Consider the following 20,382-nt stretch of genomic DNA (forward strand, 5'->3'; position numbering starts at 1 on the left):
TCGTTAACATTTTGCTAATACATTAGAGGCACAAACTGGGGCAAAGTGCTGGGCAGGTAGTTCACTGTGTTAATCAGAGCTATTTAGCTGAAAACAGCTGTGAGAGAGTGGGAGTGAACCCTAATCAGTGAACTTGTAGGCTGGATAATCAAAATAATGAGCTGAAAGAGGGTATGAGGACTTTGTCACATTACACTTAGTCATTTGATGCATTGTTATATTGATTACAGACACTTTAATACCCTTTAATTCAATGAGGACAGAGAAGAAATGGCGATCTGGTTGGATTGTTTACTATGATTTTACTCAAATCAGTGTGTTCCAGTGCAAATACAAGTCAGTCAATAACAGTATTGTTTCCAACCTGAAACAATGTCCATCAGCGACAGTAAGATCAGCTTATTCGTGGTAACATTTCAAACAGATAATGACACCTTGGCTATACCTTCAACTATCACCCTTAGTTGAGATACCGTGTACATCGAGCATGATCACATTCCGCACAGTCCTCAGGCAGAAAGCATTCACATTTGCATGAACATCAGGTCACTCTTCGGTTAAAGAGAGATCAAGTCTCAGTGGATGCAGTACTCCAGGCTGAGAGGCCACTTGATATTTGAAAAAGAACTGAGAGGAACAGGCATTAAGACCCGAGTCAGATAGTGTTTCTATTTATTATTTTCAAATAATTCTTCGTTTTTACCTGCTATGTTGATAGTTCATTTACCAACTCTGACAGCAGTAATTTCCCCTTTAAATATTTCCTAATATTGTGAATTGTACTGTCTAGCAGGTGAAAATAAACAGTAAAAATTACTTGAAAATAATATTTAACCTCAGTCTGGCCGAGACAAATGCATGTAAAATGTGGAAACAAAATGTAAGCAATGTGCACAAACCAGTTGACTGTTATTATAAATTAGACCTGCAATTAATGACTATTTTCATTATTGATTAATCTGTTTGTTTCAACTGCAGTTCCCGAGTTGGATTGAAACTACCTGTACCCTTATGAAAGCAGATGGAAAACCAAAAAAAGAAACAAACAAACCCAAAACAAAACCTGAAGATAATTTAAAATGCTCTGAAACAGAAAAAAACAAAAACAAAACAAAACCATGAAATAAACACGAGGACAAAAAAATAAATGAACGCATTTTGTCGGAAGCCACATTAAACTCTCATGAACTGCAGTAAACAGTGTCAAAAAAATCAAGGCAAATGCAATAAAATTAAAAAAATAAAACCATCAGATAAATTAAAGAATAAATAACATTAAATAAATAAATAGAAATACAAATCATAATCAGGAATGAACTTCCACATGCCACCAGGGCCTGCTTCACGTGTTTGCCATTCAAAACTCATGCACTTTGTCGCTTACATCACCTAAGACATACATCCCTCATTCCATCTTGATCAACAATTTATGAGGCAGACAATTTACAGAGTTACAAATACAAAGTTCCCTTTTTTTGTTTTGTTTGAGAATTTGTTTCTCAACTGTGGTGGGTCGGGATCCGAACGAGCTGCTCTGACGGGGGAAAACAATCGATCCCAATTCAAACCCAGTCCGAGTCAAGCAGTAGTGACATTCTTCTTTATGGTACAGATCATCGTACAGAGCTCGAAACGATGTCAGACATCATTGTACTGGCACTGTTTCGAGACTGTGGGCTGATTATGCAAAACAGTGCTCATATTATACAACAGCGTCCCCCGTCCCCGGAATATTTCTCTGTAGAGGTGATTGGTGATGACAGGTTCTCAGTACAAAAACAGGAATGCATCCAGCCACTAGCACAGGAGAATGAGATACACAGATGCATTCAAATAACACAATGCTTTTGCAGACGAATTACAAAAAAATCAGAGACAGCGTGTAAATCGTTTTGTTTTTTTTGTTGTTTTTTTTTGACAATGGAAAAAAACCTGAAGCTTTACATTCATGATGCTTTCCAAAAGTGCACTTCATTAAATGCACAATCTTCAACTCAAGCTTGAAATTAAGAAAAGTATGTAAAGCTTTGTGATACTGTCAATGCTTTTCTTCATAACACATACGATTACAGTCGAACCATTACATCTATTTATTCCCCAGGGGAACATCTTAAATGACAGGGTTTCTGTAGGTGAGAGGAATCAAAGCTAAAAGATTATTATTCGTTTCTTAACCACGCCTGGGTCAAGTCATATTTTAAAATAATTTCCGAGGTTTGTTTTAGCAGTTTTTAGATGCCAAATTGGAGGATTTTTACCACAAATGGCAACACAGAGAGGTAAAGTATTCACAGCAAGTACATGAAAGTCAATTTTGCATGTCTTCCTGTGATTTAGGTGACAATACTGTAGATGGGCAAAGTTGAACCACCTCCATTCAAGTACTGATTAAAGCTTAAAACAGTTTCAGAGAACAATTTGTAAGTACTGATTGACCCACACCTTTAACAATCCAAAGGCTTATACCAGGGACACTCCCCTCCTTGTGTTGGACCAGTGAAGGGCTGAGGCTGTATGCACATGGGACAAAGCTAGGACCAGAATCCAGGTCTGTAGCGATAAGGTGAGTCTTTGGGAAAGCTGATTTCCGGTCTGCAGAGGGGGATGGTTCCGTCCCGGCACTGTCCCTCGTCCAGCTGATCCAACAGGTTTTCGTTCCTGCGGGGGGAGTAAGGTGTCGGGGCCTCCATGGGGGTGGGCAGCACTGCAGGGTCTCTCCCAAACTCTACAGTGGGTGGAGTCTCTGTGCTGGAGGTGTGGGCCGGGGATTCACCATTACCTAGAGTCTGTCCGTTTCCCCGAGGCTTCGCTTCCCCCCAAAACACGTCACAGCGTGCTCGTGGTGAAGGCCGAGGCCGAGCTACAAAGTCTAGAGTTTTGGGGCGTTCAGGGGCACAGCGACGTCGGGGTGTTGGGGGGAACACCACATTTGGATCTGGGAGCCGGGGAACTTCAGAAAAGTCTTCTTTTAGTCCTCTAAAACCACCTGTTGCAAAAGGAGTAAGAAAGAGGACAATTAGGCACAAACTGATGATTTAATAATTCCAGACTAAATTTCACTAGATAAGACCAATAGTTTGGTTGGCTGTTTTCATGCCAGTGTAAACATTTAAGTAATTAATGGGTATTTGTCAATAATGTTGTCCACTGCAAAGTGACGGAGGCTTCGCTCTTCTCACAGCAATAAAAGACACGGCTACATTTAAGTTATTTTTTAGCCATGTTAGCAGTGTGGCAGTAAGGATGGCAATGTCAGTCAGTCCGCCACTTTGGTCCACAGTGAAATATCTCAGAAACTACTGGATGTCTCGCTGTGGCATTGTTTACAGATGCTTTTTTTTTATTTTTTTTTTACAGATGCCATCATGAGATTGACATTTGTAGTTTTGAACAAAATGTCTCAATATTGGATGGATTGCTATGAAATTTGCTACAGAAAATCATGTCCTCCCCAGAATGATTTGTGATAACTTTGGTGCACTTTTCATCTAGTGCCATCATCAGGCCAAAATACCAAAAGTGTATGGCCAAATACCTGCAAAACTAATGACATATCTGTCAGTCTCAGGTGCTAATAAGCAAATGTTAGCATGCTAACATGCTAAATTAAAATGGTGAATATGGTTTCACATTATACCTGCTAAACATCAGCATATTAGCATTGTCATTGTCATTGTGAGCGTGTTAGCATGCTGATGTTAGCTTTTAGCTCAAAGCATAGAGCTGCTAGCATATCTGTAAACCCTTGGCCTTGATACATTATCTCTTCTTTTTTGTTAAGGGCTGAATATTTGAGTGTTTTGCCACCAAACACTAAACCATTTGGGTCATTAGAGAGTTTTGGTTTTCTTTGTTACTGTTTCACCCTGAAAATTAAACTGTGAACATTAAAATGTTTAATGTGATGTTTAAAATGTTTAATAATATAAGTGAGCATGTAAAATATTAAACATAAATGGTACCATTTTCTATACCAGAGTTAGCTTAAAGCTCATTTTCATCTGCAGTCCCTTAGCAGGTCATAATAAGAATCAAAACCCACAATTCAAATGCAATGCAACTATATATCTAGGATATTAAAGAGACACATTCAAGATGTTACTTTTGTCCGTTGATGGAACATTATAAATGGCAATTATATTTGTCTTTGATACAAATATAATCCTGCAAAACCCCATAACAAAAGGTTTAAAAAAAGACATTACCTGTGTTCTCCAGTGCTTTCTTTTCTGGCAGTGGTTCAAGATTATGAGGAGGGCTGCTCTTCTTGATGGCTCCGTCTGACGGCGTTCGACGCAAGCTACGTGACGAACTTGTGGCGGAGGGTATGTGTGTGGGCGTGAGAGACTGGCGGGGGTTACGCTTGAAGCTCTCAAGGTGGGTGTTGACCAGTGGGTTGACTGGGGTTTGGACGCCATGATGCCTCAGGACAGGAGGTGGGACGGGATGCTGTGCGGGCGGGGAAGCAGGGCGACAGACTAACAACTCTTCGCTGTCAGGGCGCAGCAGTGAGCGGGTGGAGTTGCAGTCTGACACTGATGATAAGGACAGCAGCGTATAAGAGGAGGGCAAACCTCGCTCAGGTAATGAGGGTACTGAGGGTTTCAATGGGCTTTCCCGCCTGAACAGTCTGCGAGTTGTGGGGCTGGTGCTCCGCCTTTGGCCCCCCGTTCTGTGGAAGAAGCTCTCCCATCGTGTTTTGATGCTCTCTTCCGGTTGAGCCAAAGTTAGCAGGTTGCAGCCCAGTCCGACGGCTGCCAGCAGAGCTCCGCAGCCCAGCAGGACCAGCTCAGAGCGCCGACCACCTCCTGGGCTTTTCCTGCACGGCGGTGTTGCCGGTACCTGGCCGCTGGGGCAGTACTCATCTCCATCTTCACCATCAGCAGCAGCAGCAGCTGTGTGGCCCTCTTTGTGGAAGGGGATGCAGAGGTAGGACTGACCAGAGGCTGCTCCTGGCTCAGTAGTGAAGCAGCAGTCCTCATTTTCTGAAAACAGCATCATTTACAGGCTAATATCACTGTGGTTGTCTTATAAATCTTGTAAACTGAAACAAATACATGTAAAACACAACTGCATACACACAGTTCATGCTGCATTGTTCATCCCTCAAAAACATGAAGCAGCTTGAGGCCTACTGTGACATTGTTACTTGAATTCCATCCCTCCACACATGGTTTGCTGAGTGTGCATGAACCTTTTTCAGCAACAGCCTGTTTACATTCATACAGTTGCAAACATGGACATCTGTGAATTTCCCAGCTTAACCACTAAGAGCAATGTGGGAGTGAAATATCTTAGTCACTCACTTTTCTCTTCCATGTTTTCCCTGCCAGTCTGCCCCTATTTTAACCTTTACGTTACAGCTGTTCTCTTTATTATCATGCTGAGTGTTCATATGCCTGACAAAATAAACCTGCTGAGGTGGTTCTGCTTACCCATCTCCACCAGGCTTGGCACTCCAGGCACTGCTGGACTGTGTCTTGGGGATCTGCGAAGGTTCGGGGCGCTGCAGGACCGCTGCCTGCTCCCCTCATGGGGAGGTTTCACACTGTCAGAAAGAAAAGATAAAGACAAAATAATGAAAAACAGGCACAAATGTTGTTTAATATATGACTTGTTGTATTTAAAAACAACATTTTAAAACATACTGTATGTTACTTGGCGGTTAAGCACTGTTTCTAGAGTAAAAATCCCAATTAACTGAGTTGAGGTAGATCCTTGCTTCAGTCCCCTCACCTCGCATCAGCACTGTGCTCCCTGTGAGGGCCACCCCCGCGAGATCTGCCCTTCTTCCTGGACCCCTTCCTCTCCATTTCCTCTTCATCCTGCTGAAACCCTGTGCAGCGACCCCAGGCTGTACACCCTTCCGCTGGAGTGACTGCACAACGAGACGTTTTAAAAGGAACACATTAAGAGAAGTGATAGCAAGGGTTTCAACATTAACATTAAATAGTTTATAATGAATTAACAATCTTGAAAGATGGCACAAATTATGTGCTCAACGGTAATAATAAGATGCTTATGGTTCTTACGCTGTATGGCTCTTAGGCGGGGCAGCATCTGTGGACTGTTCGGAGGGCTGGAACTGCTGCTGAGCAAACTCCTGCGCCGATCATGAGAGGGCGACGCCTGCACTGTGATTTTGTGCTGAAAATCTAAATAAAGAATTCAAAAAACACGTATTAGCTTCGATGCGGCCTGAGGAAGAGCGCCAAAGCTTGAGACGCAATGCAATCCAGAGTAGCTGTACTGTACCTTTATACACCTGTATTTGCACACAAATTTTGCATTTTTAATTTTCACACTTTTCTGCATTTAATGGCACCCCTCCTTTTTTCCTTTGTTTGAGCTTCCAACGAAGATTAGTTAAGAACAAGGAATCAAATGTTCACAGATCTAAGCTAACCAACACTGAGCATTTTCAAGCTGCTATGTAACTTGGCAGTAAAATACCAATAAATGAAGCACTGCGTTAGTTCATGCAGGACTTGTACGTCATATGAACCAGCTGTAATCAGTCACACACCAATCACAGTCATTCTCTCAACAAGGCTGTCCATTTAAATATGACTCCCTCATACACTGATCCCTGCTACACCACTGCTGCCACACTACGCTGCTGCTGGCAAAGCTTTACCTCCACCTTTTTGGTTAAGATTCTTAACATTGCTCGAAGGTAGTCTGGAATTCAAATATCTTGCTTTGGGCCCACTCCTGTATACCCCGGGGGGGGGGGGGGGTTCTGCATTGCGCTCCCTGGTTTAGCTTAGCATGCTGCTCGTCTAATCCGGGGAGTATCTTAGAGCAGAGCCGTCAGCACCAAGTAAAATTGTATTTCCATTTGTTGCAATAAATGGTTTAAACTATGACGAGAGTGTTCCTGACTGAATTATACATTATACATTATTGTAAGTGACTTTGTATGTTAATGCAGAAGTCTCCAGTGTAACAAGTCATGGCAATAGCAATCAGGATGAAAAGACACAACTAGGGCTGCAACTACCAATGATTAATCAAGTAATCTGTCAATTATTTTATTGATTAATCAATTAGTTGTTTGATAAAAAATGGTGAAAAATGTCACCATTTCACTAAATCCCAAGATGCAAACTAAAATATCTGTTTTTTTCATATTCAGTTTACTGTCAGAGGACTGAAGAGATCAGAAAATATTTACATTTAAGAAACTGGAGCCAGAGAATTTTAACATTTTTTCTTAAAAAATGATTCAAAACAAATCGATTATCATAATAGTTACCAATCAATTTTCGGTGGATTGACTAATCAATTCATCGACTAATCATTGCAGCTCTAGACACAACAAAGCTAAATGTGTCAAACACATTATATTTTTTCCTGTATAACATGAGTGACAAGTGTGGTGGGTGAAAACTTAATGTACTTAAAGAGCTTGACGATAATGTAAAGACCAAACGTAACAATATTTTTCAATCATTTCCGTGATATTGATGATGTGACAATATATTGGGGAAAAATAATAAGTAATATGAAAATAATGGGTCAAGCAGGGAGTGGCATGCTGTGTAAAGAGTCTAGAAAAATGTATCTACTAACTGTAATGTCTTTAGCATCAAGAAAAGACACGATATCTTACATCTGACTAACTCAACGTGAAAGCTCACATCCTTTGACGGACTCTGCAGCACAACAGTTTGTTTGCGGTACCTGAAGGCAAGCTGATCCTGTTCCCGTCCTTGAGTTTTAGGCGGTTGCGTCGGAACTTGCCCTGTCTGCTCTCCACGTGAGGCTTTTCCTGGTAGAGCTGGTGAATCATGATGTTGAGCTCTCTCTCTAGGATGTGGATCTCCCGCTCCGCTAATTCCTGCTCGCGCCTCCTTAACGCCTCCTCCTGGCACTTCTGCTGCAGCGCCGCTTGGGTCAGCTCTTCCTCCCACGATCGCAGCTCCTGAGGGGGACCCGAAATGAAGAGGTGAAATAACCAATGACACTTATTAAATAGCAGAACACAAATCCCAGCCATAAAACCTCCCCTCTTTACCTTCTCCTTGGTCCTCAGTTGATCAAACATATCCTGTATTTCCAGTTTCCAGTCATCCTGCAGAGAGTGGAAGGACTCTGCTGGCATCTCAAAAAAGCCTGACTCCTCGATGGCGGTCAGCTGGTCTAAAATAGTTGTGAAGTGCGGCCGGAAGTGAGAGTCTGGGCTCCAGCAGTCTTTGGCAAAAGATGAAAAACAGACTCAACAACTTTGGCAAAGGGTGCTGCAGGCAAAAAATCATTTTTGCCCTTCAAAATGTTTCCAGTGATAATGAGATGATGTATTCTGTTTGTTTATTTGATGCTTCTCTATTATATTTCACATGTGAATCTCATGGTTATTCATCCCATTTTTAATAATAAATGCAATAATAATACATATTTTTCTCTTGGAAACAGTCCTGCAACAATAATAATGATAACTTGTACATAATGTGGAGGATAATAACTGCTACTGAGCAGGAAATATATATAATTTTCTGTCTTACCCTCCATAAGACGTGCAAATGGCTCAGGACAAGTCGTGGGAATGGGCAAAGCCAGCTTGTTCATTGCCACTCCGTAAGCCACTGCGAGACCGTCGATACCCCGAAACGGAACCTCTCCCGTCAGCAGCTCCCACAACAGTACGCCGTAACTTCATTGAAAAGAAAAAACAAGAGAAAACAAAAAGGTCATGAGTTTATCTCTGAATTTTCATAAATACACTTCAGATATAGACCTTCACATAATGTGCTCCTATTAAGTTTTACACCGTTAATGCTACAAAATCCTCCGGAGATAAGGAGCTTGATATAAGCGCAAAGTCACTTACAGCATCGTTTCTAACAATCTGGTTATAAAGATAAATGTGTGTATGAATATATGAATGTCAAGCAGGATGTTTGCTGTAAGAGAGTGTGAATGTTCAGTAAACCTACTTTATTTGAATTAATGTCAAAAAGGGATTAGAACGGCACTATTTTACACTCTATTTAATGTAAATACTGATGTGAGACAGAAAAGTTCAAAATAAAAATAGAGAAATGTCAACAGAGTAGCGCAGCAGCTGACAGATCCATGTGACTAATGTCAAGAACACACATTGATGAGCTGCAGGTAAATGACCAACAAATCAAACAAATATGAAGTTAATGAGTGTTACAGATTGTGTATGGTGTGTTATTCTATCGTGGCAGGTAGATTATGGCTGTTAACACACCTGCATTTGGAAATAACTCTTATCATCTACACAAATTAAACTTTCAGATCCTCTAATGTGACTGTCTATACCTCCTGGTGCCAATTGTGTTATCTTATGGAAACTCCACTAATATGGTAATTACAAACTATTAAAATAATTTAGCAAAGTTTATTCTACACCTTCATACAAGTATTGATTAAAGAGCCAGAGTAATCCCCTCCCCAGCTGGCACTCTAGGAGACGTTTGTCTTTCTATCATTGCGGTTATAATACTCGCTGCCTTCTCTTGGCTCTCATACTGATCACACTTTAATCCTGTTTTAGGAGAAAACCCCACATTCAGTCGGGGATAGCTGAGCCGGACAGTTAACGCTGCTGCAAAATGGCAGACTGGCACAGAATGACAATGAGAATGACGCATGGCACTCAAGCAGACAAATTATTAATCTTGTAGCATCATTGCATTGTGAAAATGAATCGTACATTCAAGCTGAGCTTTACTGTGATCTTACAGCAAGACTGTCCAAATGATTACATATAAAATTGCTCAATATATTATTAGCACATGTGGTTCATATGCAGAGTAAAGGCTGTTTGGCTCCAGTGTTCTTAACTTGTCTAAAGCATCTGCAGTAATAACAAATGAGCAAATCTTTAACATATAAAATCTCTATGATCACATCAAATCTGAGTAACCTGAATATTTGCATACATGTAATAGAGTGCCTTACAACTGTAGCATAGGAACATTTTACATTTTTATATACGAAAAACTGAACACCCCACCTGCACACCAGGCTATTAAACACCTCAGTATTTTAATGCTTTTATTACTTTTTAAATCTTTGAATATGTATCCCTAATATAGTTATTTCTTTTTCTTATTTTCTATTTCTTAATTTTTACTTTAAATCTAATATATTATATTATAGCCTCAAGAAGAGTATGCCACCTGTAGGAGCTTTTGACAAATACAGCCTTTGAATCTCGAAAGAGACAAACAACATGCATGAAAACTGCATTGTATCTGACTGTGTTGAGTCAATGTTAAAGTGAAGCGCACAAGATCCTCTGTAATGACTTTTCATGCTGCATGAGTCCATAAAGTTAATTTTGAATGTATATTTTTAGTTCTACATACTTTTTAGTCTTCTCCAGTTTTGTACCCATCTCATAAACACTATATTTTGTTCCCATGTGTCAGTATGTGCTCTGTTACTATGGCAACTGCTGCCAGAGCTGAACTTTTTTTTTTTTTTTTTTTTGGTGCATGGTGGATAAACTGTTTCTCTTCCTGGCTCCGTTGTCAGATTGCTGTTACAACTTGGATGCGGTATGACGGCTGCATAAATTCCTCCTCTGCCCACCTCCAAACGTCGCTACCCTTGGAGAACGTGGACGAGCGGATGACTTCGGGAGCCATCCAGGCGTAAGTGCCAGCTGCGCTCATCTTGGTGGTGCGGTGCCACTCTCGAGCCAGGCCAAAGTCGGTGATCTTCAGGGTCTTGTTGCTGAGGTCTTCCATCTCAACCCTCTCAAGGATCAGGACTGGAGGCGGATATACGGGTCATCCAGGAGGGGGACGGTCATGGTAGAGCGGGAAGTGATGAGGGGATTTCGATTGGAGGATGGAAAGGCGTTTTTTGGAGGATATGAGGGGAGGGGAGGGGGGCAGTGAGGGGAGAGGGATTCGTGCAGATTGGCAGGTGGGTTGATGGCAAAGTAAAAGGTTTCAGCAGCAGCACAATGAGGAACACGATAAAAAAACAACAATGCATGTGCAAAAATTAGATACATGATGGATGAACATAACAGGGTGCGGTTGGAGGGAGGCCATGATGAAAGGATTGGAAGGATAAAAGCAGAGTAGAGAAAAAGAGAGAACAAACAGAGAAACCAAGAAACAGTGAGACACTACAACAGAGGAAAGCAGAGACGAAAAACACAGACTTTGATCAATGCTAACGATCTCACTAGTATTTTTATGAGGGAACATCTCAAACACTGATACTACAGTTAAACTACAAAAATAGACCGTTACGACACGCCCATTTGCTCTAATAGGCACTAAAAAACAACCCATTCCCTGACAAGCTAAAGCAAAGCAGTGCTTCTCCTAACCACATGCTCACTCTCCCCCATTCAGCTCCACAATGCCAGGCCATCTGCTGTGGCTGTGCCCAGTGGAGAGGGTGTGTCTACAGGCTGCGGTGCACATCAAGCGCCCCTTCATCTGCTGCTCATGTAGCTCTAATGCTACAGAGGCAGTTTCCAAAAGAAGCTAAAAACCCAAACATGTGGCTTAAGGAAATCCTGCTCCTGTGTAGCTCGAGAGGTAGTACATGAAATAAACACAGCCGATCCCCCCCCCCCCCCCCCCCCCAGGGGCCAATATCATGCTCCAAATGTATGCACTCACCGTAATGCATAGTGCTTTTTGCAAAAGAGCATCTACCAAATGGCATGTTATGTGAAAGGGAGGGAGTCAGAGACAGTTGAAAGGGTGGAGATGAGATTTTTTTTTAGAGATACAAAACAAAACCGCTCTAGATTAATTGATCATGATTGAAATTAATTAAATGAGAAATTAGTGAATGAGTTAGAAATTTTGTTTTTAGCCACACTCTGTGGATGGCAATGTTGGTCTGTCATCCCTTTTTTAAATCTATTGGTAATATTTTTCTATTATTAAGGAAGAAAAGTGGAAAATATCAGAGATGCTCCTTTTTGTTTCAGCTGGATTGCATCAGTGTGATGAGACACTGTGCTGTAGCTACATGTCACTGGCAGACAGTGTGTTGTCAGCAGGAGTATTCAAGAGTAAGAACCCCAACCAGCATCTAAGTGGACTGAAGTGACATTTGCAGGTATGTTTACATGCTGTTTAATGTGCTGCAGCTGAGCAGCTAATCAGTCATCTAGCCCGCTAACTGACTGGAAACAAGTTCTCCATCTTCGTAGATGGATAACTAACTGTTCTCCATCATCCTGTTAACACAAAACTAGAGGACGCCCTTAATAAGATCTAAAAATATACATTTCTATATTTTGGTTTCTGATTTTTTTTCTAAAAGTAGAGCACAGGATGGGAGATTGCAGAGCAGATATGTATGCTAGAGCAGACAATAAAAAAAGCAGTTTAATTTCAGTTGGATTTTAACAGACAGATATAAGCACTGGATCGACCTTCTTATCCAAGTAAATGTCAAACTATTCCTATAAGTTGGTAAGTTCTTGTTTATTAACATTTATATGAACATCATATCTGTTGAAAATAATATGTATGATAATGTTTGCTGATAATTAACCAAAAAAAGTAAAAGAGATTTGAAATATGTCCTAGTTTCTGTAAAATATATTTGGAACTTGGAACCCAGCTTGTAAAAGTAGACAAATACAAAAGGATGTGAACTCAAATCGACATGAAAAGATGTCAACGCTTTCACTGCTGGGGGAAAATTTTGGAAACAAACTACGGGGTCGTGAGCCAGGAATGGAGGACAGTTGGCATACTGTCCCGCTGTGTGAAGAGGACATGGGTTTTCCCCACAGAGCCCTGGATGGCAACTAGTTACACTGACTTAACACTTAACACAGCCTACTGGAAGTGATGAGGTTGAGCTGATCACTGGAGAACGGGCCAATCACAGGCAAGAAGCCGGTTGTATATATCGCCGTAACCTCCAATAGGGAGGCTGGGGCAGAGCATTGGGCAAATCCTCGGTAATAGGCTTGGGATTTAGGGGATCCAGTAGGGTAAAATGCAAGATTACGATTGCTCCACAAACATACATACAAACTACTTTTCCTTTCTGCTCTAATGGCCAAACAAATTATTATTGCAGCAAATCACAACTACTTTAGCATGTACTGACCATAGTGTAATATATTATTATCAATTTAAAATTGATTTCATACAATATTTTAACAGCAAGATTTTTTTTAAGAGATTGATACCAGTGAAACAGTCATTCCCTCTCAAGATCCTGTCATTACTGGCTTTTCATCCTGCTTCACACTACAGAAAAGCACTTGTGTTCAAAGACAGAAGAGATGCTTATAAGCATCTATAATTATATTATGGTCCATTACAGGATACCACAGACCTGATGATATGATGATATGGCAAATCTGTGATTCCTGATAGAGTCGATTAAGGTCCTTAGTCACTTACTGTAGTGTCAGTAGCGCAAAAAACACACTAAGGACACTAATGATTAGGGCTGGAAATGACAATTATTGTTATTATTGATCAATCAGTTTATCATGGCCATGAGAAATTGCTAGAGACCAGACTGGTGTTGCTAAATAGCTTGTTTATGTCTGACTAAACAACCAGAATAAATCTACAATGATGTAAAATAGAGAAAGATTTGCAACTAGAGATGAAACAATTTGATCAACAGGAAATTAATCAGCAACTACTTTGATAATCAATTAATCATTTAAGCCATTTCTCAAGGAAAACATTCTCTGGTTTCAGCTTCTCCAATGTGAGGATTTGCTGCTTTTCTTTGTTTATATTGTTGCAAATTGAATATCGGTTGGTTTTATACTGTCGATCAGACAAAACAAGTAATCTGAGGATGTGACCTTAGGATTAAGGTAACTGTGACAGGTATTTGTCACTATATTCTGACATTTTATAGACCAAACAATGAATCAATTCACTGATAAAATAATAAACAAATGAATCGATAATGAAAGTAATTGTTAGCTGCAGCCCTACATTGCAACTCTATAATTCATTAATCAGATAATCATTTTGCAACAAGCTAAAACTGAGATAAAAGTTTTTCTTACACTGCAGAAAACACTATAACCATGTGACAGCAATAACATAAAAAGAGGGAATCTTACTGTTGCTGGACTTGAGGTCCCGGTGAATAATGGGGACGATGGCCTGGCTGTGGAGGTAGTGCATGCCCCGGGCGATCTGCACGGCCCAATCCACCAGCGTGCACGGAGGGATTCGTTTCCCCGCGAGGGCCCGGTTGAGGGGGCCGCCCCGAGCGAACTCCATGACCAGGCACAGGTTGGGCTCTTGTAGACAAACCCCCAGCAGCCCCATGATGTTGGGATGGTTGAGCATGGCAAAGAGCTTCGCCTCTTGACGGACGCTCTCTAGAGTCTGGTCCGGGTCCTCGTCAGGGTCTCGTCGCGCTGCTTTCACCGCCACCTCTGAGCCCCGCCATATGGCACGGTAGACTTTTCCAAAACCGCCCACCCCGATGATTTCCTCAAGAGTCAGCTCTGAGAAATCAATCTCCAGGACTGCAGGAAAAGATAAAGACAAAGTTGAGACTTAGAGGGACAAAGAAATCATCCAAGGACATCGGTCAGGGTCAACCCATCTGGAGCTGGTAGGGATTCACCGTTTTACTCCTCAGCAAGGGAAATGCTAACAAGGATTTCAAAACCAGGTCATTTATTTGAAGGATGCTTTCTCAGAACACTAAGCCACACTGCTGCCCCAAATACATCTGGTGGAACTATTCCTCCTGCTATTACACAAGGGTGAGCATCTGTCCTGAAATCTGGCTCGGATGTTCGGGGAGAAGCAAAGAAGGAAGGACGGGTTGAAAAGATGACGACGCTTCCCGCTGAGTGTTAAAAGTTAAAAGGTGTGTGATGATGTGAACAGGAGCCTCTTTGTCTGCGTTGTGGGCTCTGGCTGTAAATTTGTGTAGTTGTGGATTCCTAACACTCTACTAAGCAGACTGACCTTGATGAATATTTCAGGTGGGATGGTACGTGAAAGTAGGCCAGCTGCCTCTGAGTATGAACAGATGAAAGCTAACAAAGACTGAGACAGCCAACAAAGACAGCCGAGACGGTGTATTCCACCCAAAGAAGTGGGATCTGATTGATCTGGGTCTTAAGGTCTTAAATGCTGCAATTAAGTTCTACTACCCTGTTTATGCTCAAACCAAAGTAAGTAACATTTGTAGTGATCAGTGGGGGAAAACAGGTTTTAGAGCATCCTTTTGGCACGCGGCCCAAATATAAATAAGAAGGAAGCGTGCTTTCACTTTTCGCTCCACAGTGCAGTCCAATAGCCTGATTCTGCTTACATTATCTTAGTGAGGCCTTGGCTGCACATTTAGCTGCAGAAGCTTTATTATCTGCAAGCACAATTTAACAGATGCACACATTTCTTTCCTATCTTGCAGCACAAATTCGGTGCAAACACTACCAGTCACCATAAAAATACATGCATACCAAGCCAATGCATGTCTTACTACATCTAATGATAATATTGCATGTATAGCACTTGTAGGTACGTGTCCAGTTCTGATCATTCATTCTCTCTGCTGAGGATGCGGCGCACATTGTGCATTGTAATTTGAGCAGCGAGGCGGGGTGCATCACTGACCGCAGCTGGCTGTTTGTTTGACAGGCAGTGTGATGAATAATGGTCCTGAAGCTGGCCCGCTGTGAGGATGCTTCTCTTTCTAGGCCAACAGGAGTGCACTGCGCCTACCATGACACAGCACTCTCAACGTGGCTTTCTCTGGCCTTCTAACAAAAGACAAGGAAAGACACCACAGCCCTGTGCTCTGTTTTAGTGATAGCACATTGATTTCATTTGCTCAGGCATGAAGCACAATAGGGATACTCACGGTGCAGAGGAGGCACTGAGTACTGCTGCTCTGAGGTGTCCCGTATTTCCTCCGGGATGCCATTCCCTTTGCTGACATAATTACACGGGAAAATGCCAACCCGGTCTGCTATCATACCGGTCCACCATCCCTCATCTCCCGACACCAGGGAGTCCTTGGACAGGACCTCCACCAGGTCCCCCCTGCGCAGGCTGAGCTCGTCGTCCGCAGTCGCCTCATAGTCGAACACGGCGGTCCAGAAGCCCGGCGCGGCGGGTCCCGCATCCGGCGCGGCGCTGATGCCATTCTGCGGTGTCGGCCAGCGGAAAACATCTGCCTCTGCTTCTTCCGATGAGGGAATGCTCGCCTTGGGACTCAAACTATTGTCCAAAGCGGGTTTGAAGACATCCATGGACGCGATCCATAGGGGCGACCTGGATCACTGCAGGCGCATCCACCTGACGCGGCTGGCTGGCTGGCTCCTGCGTCTGCACACACAAAGCTAAGTAGCGGCTAATCCCGCACACAAACACTGCAGTAAACTGAAAGCACCATTCTGCTGCATCGTCTGCCTTTCACTCACCGATGGCTGCTATCAAACACACAAGTCAGCTTGGTGATTTTCTATGCACAATCCTACACCCAATCACCGCTGAAACTCCTCGGACGCAGTAGTCTTTATTTTAAGCCAATTGTGCCAACGTGCGAATCATCCCCGGCATCCTATTGGTGCACCGACACGTCGGCAACAGTTTATTTCCCACCCTCCTCTTAGCGTCAAATGCTGGTCACCCTTATCATAGCGTGAACCTGCTCCATGCCAATCAAACACAAACAAGGAAGCCTTTCTTTTTCTTCAAATTGTCTCCTTTATTTAGTTATTGACCCCCAACCAAAAGAAGAACAAATAAACAAAACATAATAAAATATTTCAACTTAAGGTTAAATTACATGCATAATTCCCTGAAATAAAAACTCATAGCAAGGAGTAGAAAACAGTCAACACAAACAACAATCAAATGAACAATTGCCATAACTTTAGTGATGTGATGAGAATGTGTGTTTATGTGTGAGTGATAGAAACTCCATCAATAGTATTTCCCCTCATTTGTTTAAAACAGATGCTCAAATTTCTTGATTAAATTCCAACCTGTTCATAGAAAAATGAAAAATAAACCCTAAATGTTTTGTGGTAAGACATCAGGAATATAGTGCAGGTGTGAGGTCAGCTTCAGGTAAACACACTGTACAAACAGTGGAGATGCAATAACAGTATTTCACATGTTTATTCTGCGTGAAGAGGAATGAGCAGAAGAGTATGAGCGAGAAATCAACCAAGAGCGAGCATCAATCAAGGCTCCACTGTCACTTCATTTCCTGACACATTTCACGAGGATCCGTTTGCACATCTAGTGTTTATATTCATGTGTTGATGCAGGATATAATCTCCAAGCTTGTGGGTGGCAATGTATAATTACAGAGGTGGTAAATATTACATTTGGGGAAATGGGGGCAGACAAGATGACATGCATACGGAAGTCCACTTCTGCCAGAATAATAATAATGATTAAAAAAGATTTAAAAAAATAAAAAATGACCATGGTAAATCAAGTGAAATGAGATTAAAAGTCGAAATTTTGGCGTATTAAGTAACAATTATGAGCTAAAAAGTTAAAAGTTTGGCTTATTAAGTCAAAAATTGTGAGCTAAAAAGTTTGACTCGCTACCTTTTAATTATGATGTAATAAGTCAAAATGTTGATTTACTATTTCTTTTCAATATTGAGCTACTGCGAGTGTGTTTTTTGTATGTTTGTTTGTTTTGTTTTTAAATCATGACTAACTTTTCATCTAAGCTTTTCTTTTTCTAGCAGCAATGGGCTTCCATACAGGTGACAGCTGAAGGTTTTGTTTTGTTTTTTTATTTGAGAGCACTGGATATAATTTTTAAAAAGCTACTGTACTCCCAAAAGTAGCTTTTCTGCAGCTTGTACAGCCGCTGCTTCAAAAAAAAAAGAAAAAAAAAAAGTGAGTAGAAGTGAGTAGAGAAAATGAGTCAAAATCTAAATTTGTAATATTCTGTGGTTTGCAAAATGTAAACAAAGCAGTTCCTCTGTAGCCTGCTCTTGGCTACTTTAACATCATGTGTTTAAAAAAAACACAGAGACAGAGCCAGCAAAATGTGATCTGACTAAACACAACCTGGAGGCTTTTATGCAGCGAAGTGCAAGAAACATACATGGAGATTACTGTTATAAATGTATAAGATCCCAAACACAGGACTGTAGTGAATAAATATCTTTTCAATGGGACAAAACTATCCTTTAACTTGGCTTCTGGATTTTATGAGATGGAGCTTCATTGTCTTTATATAAGGAAGACAAAAAAAACAGAAAATTAATTTCCCAATAAGCATCTCTCATTCTGTCAATGTCCAGAATCCTGTCCGTGTCCAGCCTGGGACGACACGACACACCTGTGCTTTTTCACTGTGTTTTGAGTTGAATTATTATGATTTGTTTGTGAACACCTTTCAAAACCCTATAATCAAGTCTGATGTAAAGTTATCTCAGTGACAAATGTATACTTACATGAGTTAACTTGAAGTCAACACACAGGCAGAATTTAAAAAAACGACAGCTTTGATTTAAATCAGTAAAACCAGCGTTTGCTTATGAACCAGAAAGCTGCTTTTATTCCACAGTAAAAGAACAAAAACGGGTTGATCTCAAAACACCGTCAACTTTGGAAATTTGCTTTTTTTTTATTTTTGACATCTCATTGCAGGCCAGGAAAACATACCCATCCATTAAAATGTGCCCCTCTTTTTTTTCTGTTACACAAAAACAAAGTTAAAAGAACAGTATTCACCTCGTCAGTGAAGCTTTCCTCAGTGTCTTAAAACATCATCAACCACAAGTCCAATCATGGTCATATTTTACTTCCAATCCTGCAGACTGAGAATGAAAAAAAAAAAAAAGAGACTGGTGCCTTGAGAAGTGATGTGTATGATAAATATATATATATTTTTCTTTTTCACAGAATTAAGACATGTATTTTTTTAAGACAAAAAAATGACAGAACCAATTCAGCGTCGTGCCCTTGTGAAGACCAACAACAACAACAACCCGCCTGTGCACACGGAGTGCGAAGAGGACACACAGCCTGGCTTCAGCACGGCAACATGCACAGCACACAAACACACACTGTTCAGCTCGAAACATCCCGGCAGATAAAAATCAAGAATACAACCAACTAAACAGTACAAGTAGCCACTAAAGGCAAAGAGAAAATTTTATAACACTGGCACTTCCTTGTCATCATGAATACCTGCTGAAATCAAAATATACAAAATATTTCCTGTTGCAGGATTTTAACAAGGGGGGAAAAAAGGGTGACAAAATGAGCTCCAGTGACCCAAAAAAAATAAAATAAAAATAACTTCACACTTTCACTGACACTGGCTCAGATGAAGCGACTGCAGGTAACCTGTAGATGAGATGTGAAAGTTGGTGTTGACATGCTTTTTCCCTCCCAGGACACCTGTACTGTGCCTATGTAAACATACACTGAAAATTATGTACATAATGTGGTTTTTTTTTTGTGTGTTGCCTCTGAATGGGGACAGTCAGCCCCTCTAACTGCCCACCCTCTTGTGCAGCAGTGGACCCATTGCTCTACTCTGTGTGTTTTTGTGTGTGTGTGTGTGTGTGTAAGAGAGACATAGAGAGATAGAGACAGACTGAGGTGAGCAGGTGTGGTCCAGGGCCAGGAGAGGAGCATCCGATTCAGCCACGAGACGTATTTACAACACTGCTCACCACAAAGGAAGAACACTGAGGAGGAGGAGGAGGAGGAAGAGGAGGAGGAGGAGGAGGAGGAGTGCTAAGCAGAAGAAGGAACGACCACAGGGACTGGAGATTGACATCCCCCTTGTGGAAATACAGTGTCACTGTCACTTCTTTTTTTTTTCTTCTTTTTTTTTCAAAGTTTAGTTTTTATTTTTTGTTATTTTTTTTAAACAGATGTTGCATCCCACCTCTTTGGTAATCTCTTGGGTGATTTTTAAATTAGCCAAGAACTGACTGATTATATACTAACATACACTTTATGCAAATTAGGTAATAAACATATTCTGCTGCTCTTGGGAGTTTCGGACGTGTAATTTTTTTTTTTTCTCTTGTTTTAAAAACAAAGCACCAGTCGTGTGTTAAACAGCATTCAATACCAATAACAGGCTACTTTCAGCTTCATCCTGGAGGGACCTGCTGCTGTGACGCCCACACCATTGGCTCTTATCACTGCTTATTCACTGAAGAGTTTCGATCCAAAATGAGAATCACTGACACACACTCTTTACATAATAACCAAAAGCAAATGTTGTTATGGAAAAACCATGTCAAATTTTGAGTCATTTTTAAAAGTATCGCCTACAAAACACCAACATTTCTGAGGACGGAGTCACATTTATTTTCTATAATGTCACATAAAGAAAGATTTTACTTGCTTAAAGCTGCCCTTGCCAACATTTTTTTTATATTTATGATGAATCAAATGTGAAAGGTGTTGATAGTAGTGA

The 20,382-nt window shown here is 41.2% G+C and overlaps 1 protein-coding gene and 1 long non-coding RNA gene across 2 annotated transcripts; one reads left to right on the forward strand and one right to left on the reverse strand.

Annotated features, from left to right (window-relative positions):
* Positions 1–224: 224 nt before the first annotated feature.
* Positions 225–19,522, reverse strand: map3k9 (mitogen-activated protein kinase kinase kinase 9). Its single transcript, XM_042388808.1, has 11 exons — positions 15,826–19,522; positions 14,063–14,476; positions 10,570–10,750; positions 8,508–8,656; positions 8,021–8,196; positions 7,687–7,927; positions 6,033–6,155; positions 5,737–5,878; positions 5,436–5,548; positions 4,206–4,985; positions 225–2,986 (listed from the first exon to the last, which is right to left on the reverse strand). Exons 1-11 carry the CDS (start codon positions 16,214–16,216, stop codon positions 2,532–2,534), a joined length of 3,165 nt encoding a protein of 1,054 aa, XP_042244742.1. The 5' UTR covers positions 16,217–19,522; the 3' UTR covers positions 225–2,531.
* LOC121881153 lies at positions 10,922–19,599 on the forward strand. The gene is made up of 3 exons (XR_006091707.1): positions 10,922–11,537; positions 11,939–12,069; positions 19,521–19,599. It is a non-coding gene; the product is annotated as an uncharacterized LOC121881153 (long non-coding RNA).
* The last annotated feature ends 783 nt before the right edge of the window (positions 19,600–20,382 follow it).

Source organism: Thunnus maccoyii, chromosome 16 (assembly GCF_910596095.1).
Source record: "Thunnus maccoyii chromosome 16, fThuMac1.1, whole genome shotgun sequence".
Taxonomy (NCBI): domain Eukaryota; kingdom Metazoa; phylum Chordata; class Actinopteri; order Scombriformes; family Scombridae; genus Thunnus; species Thunnus maccoyii.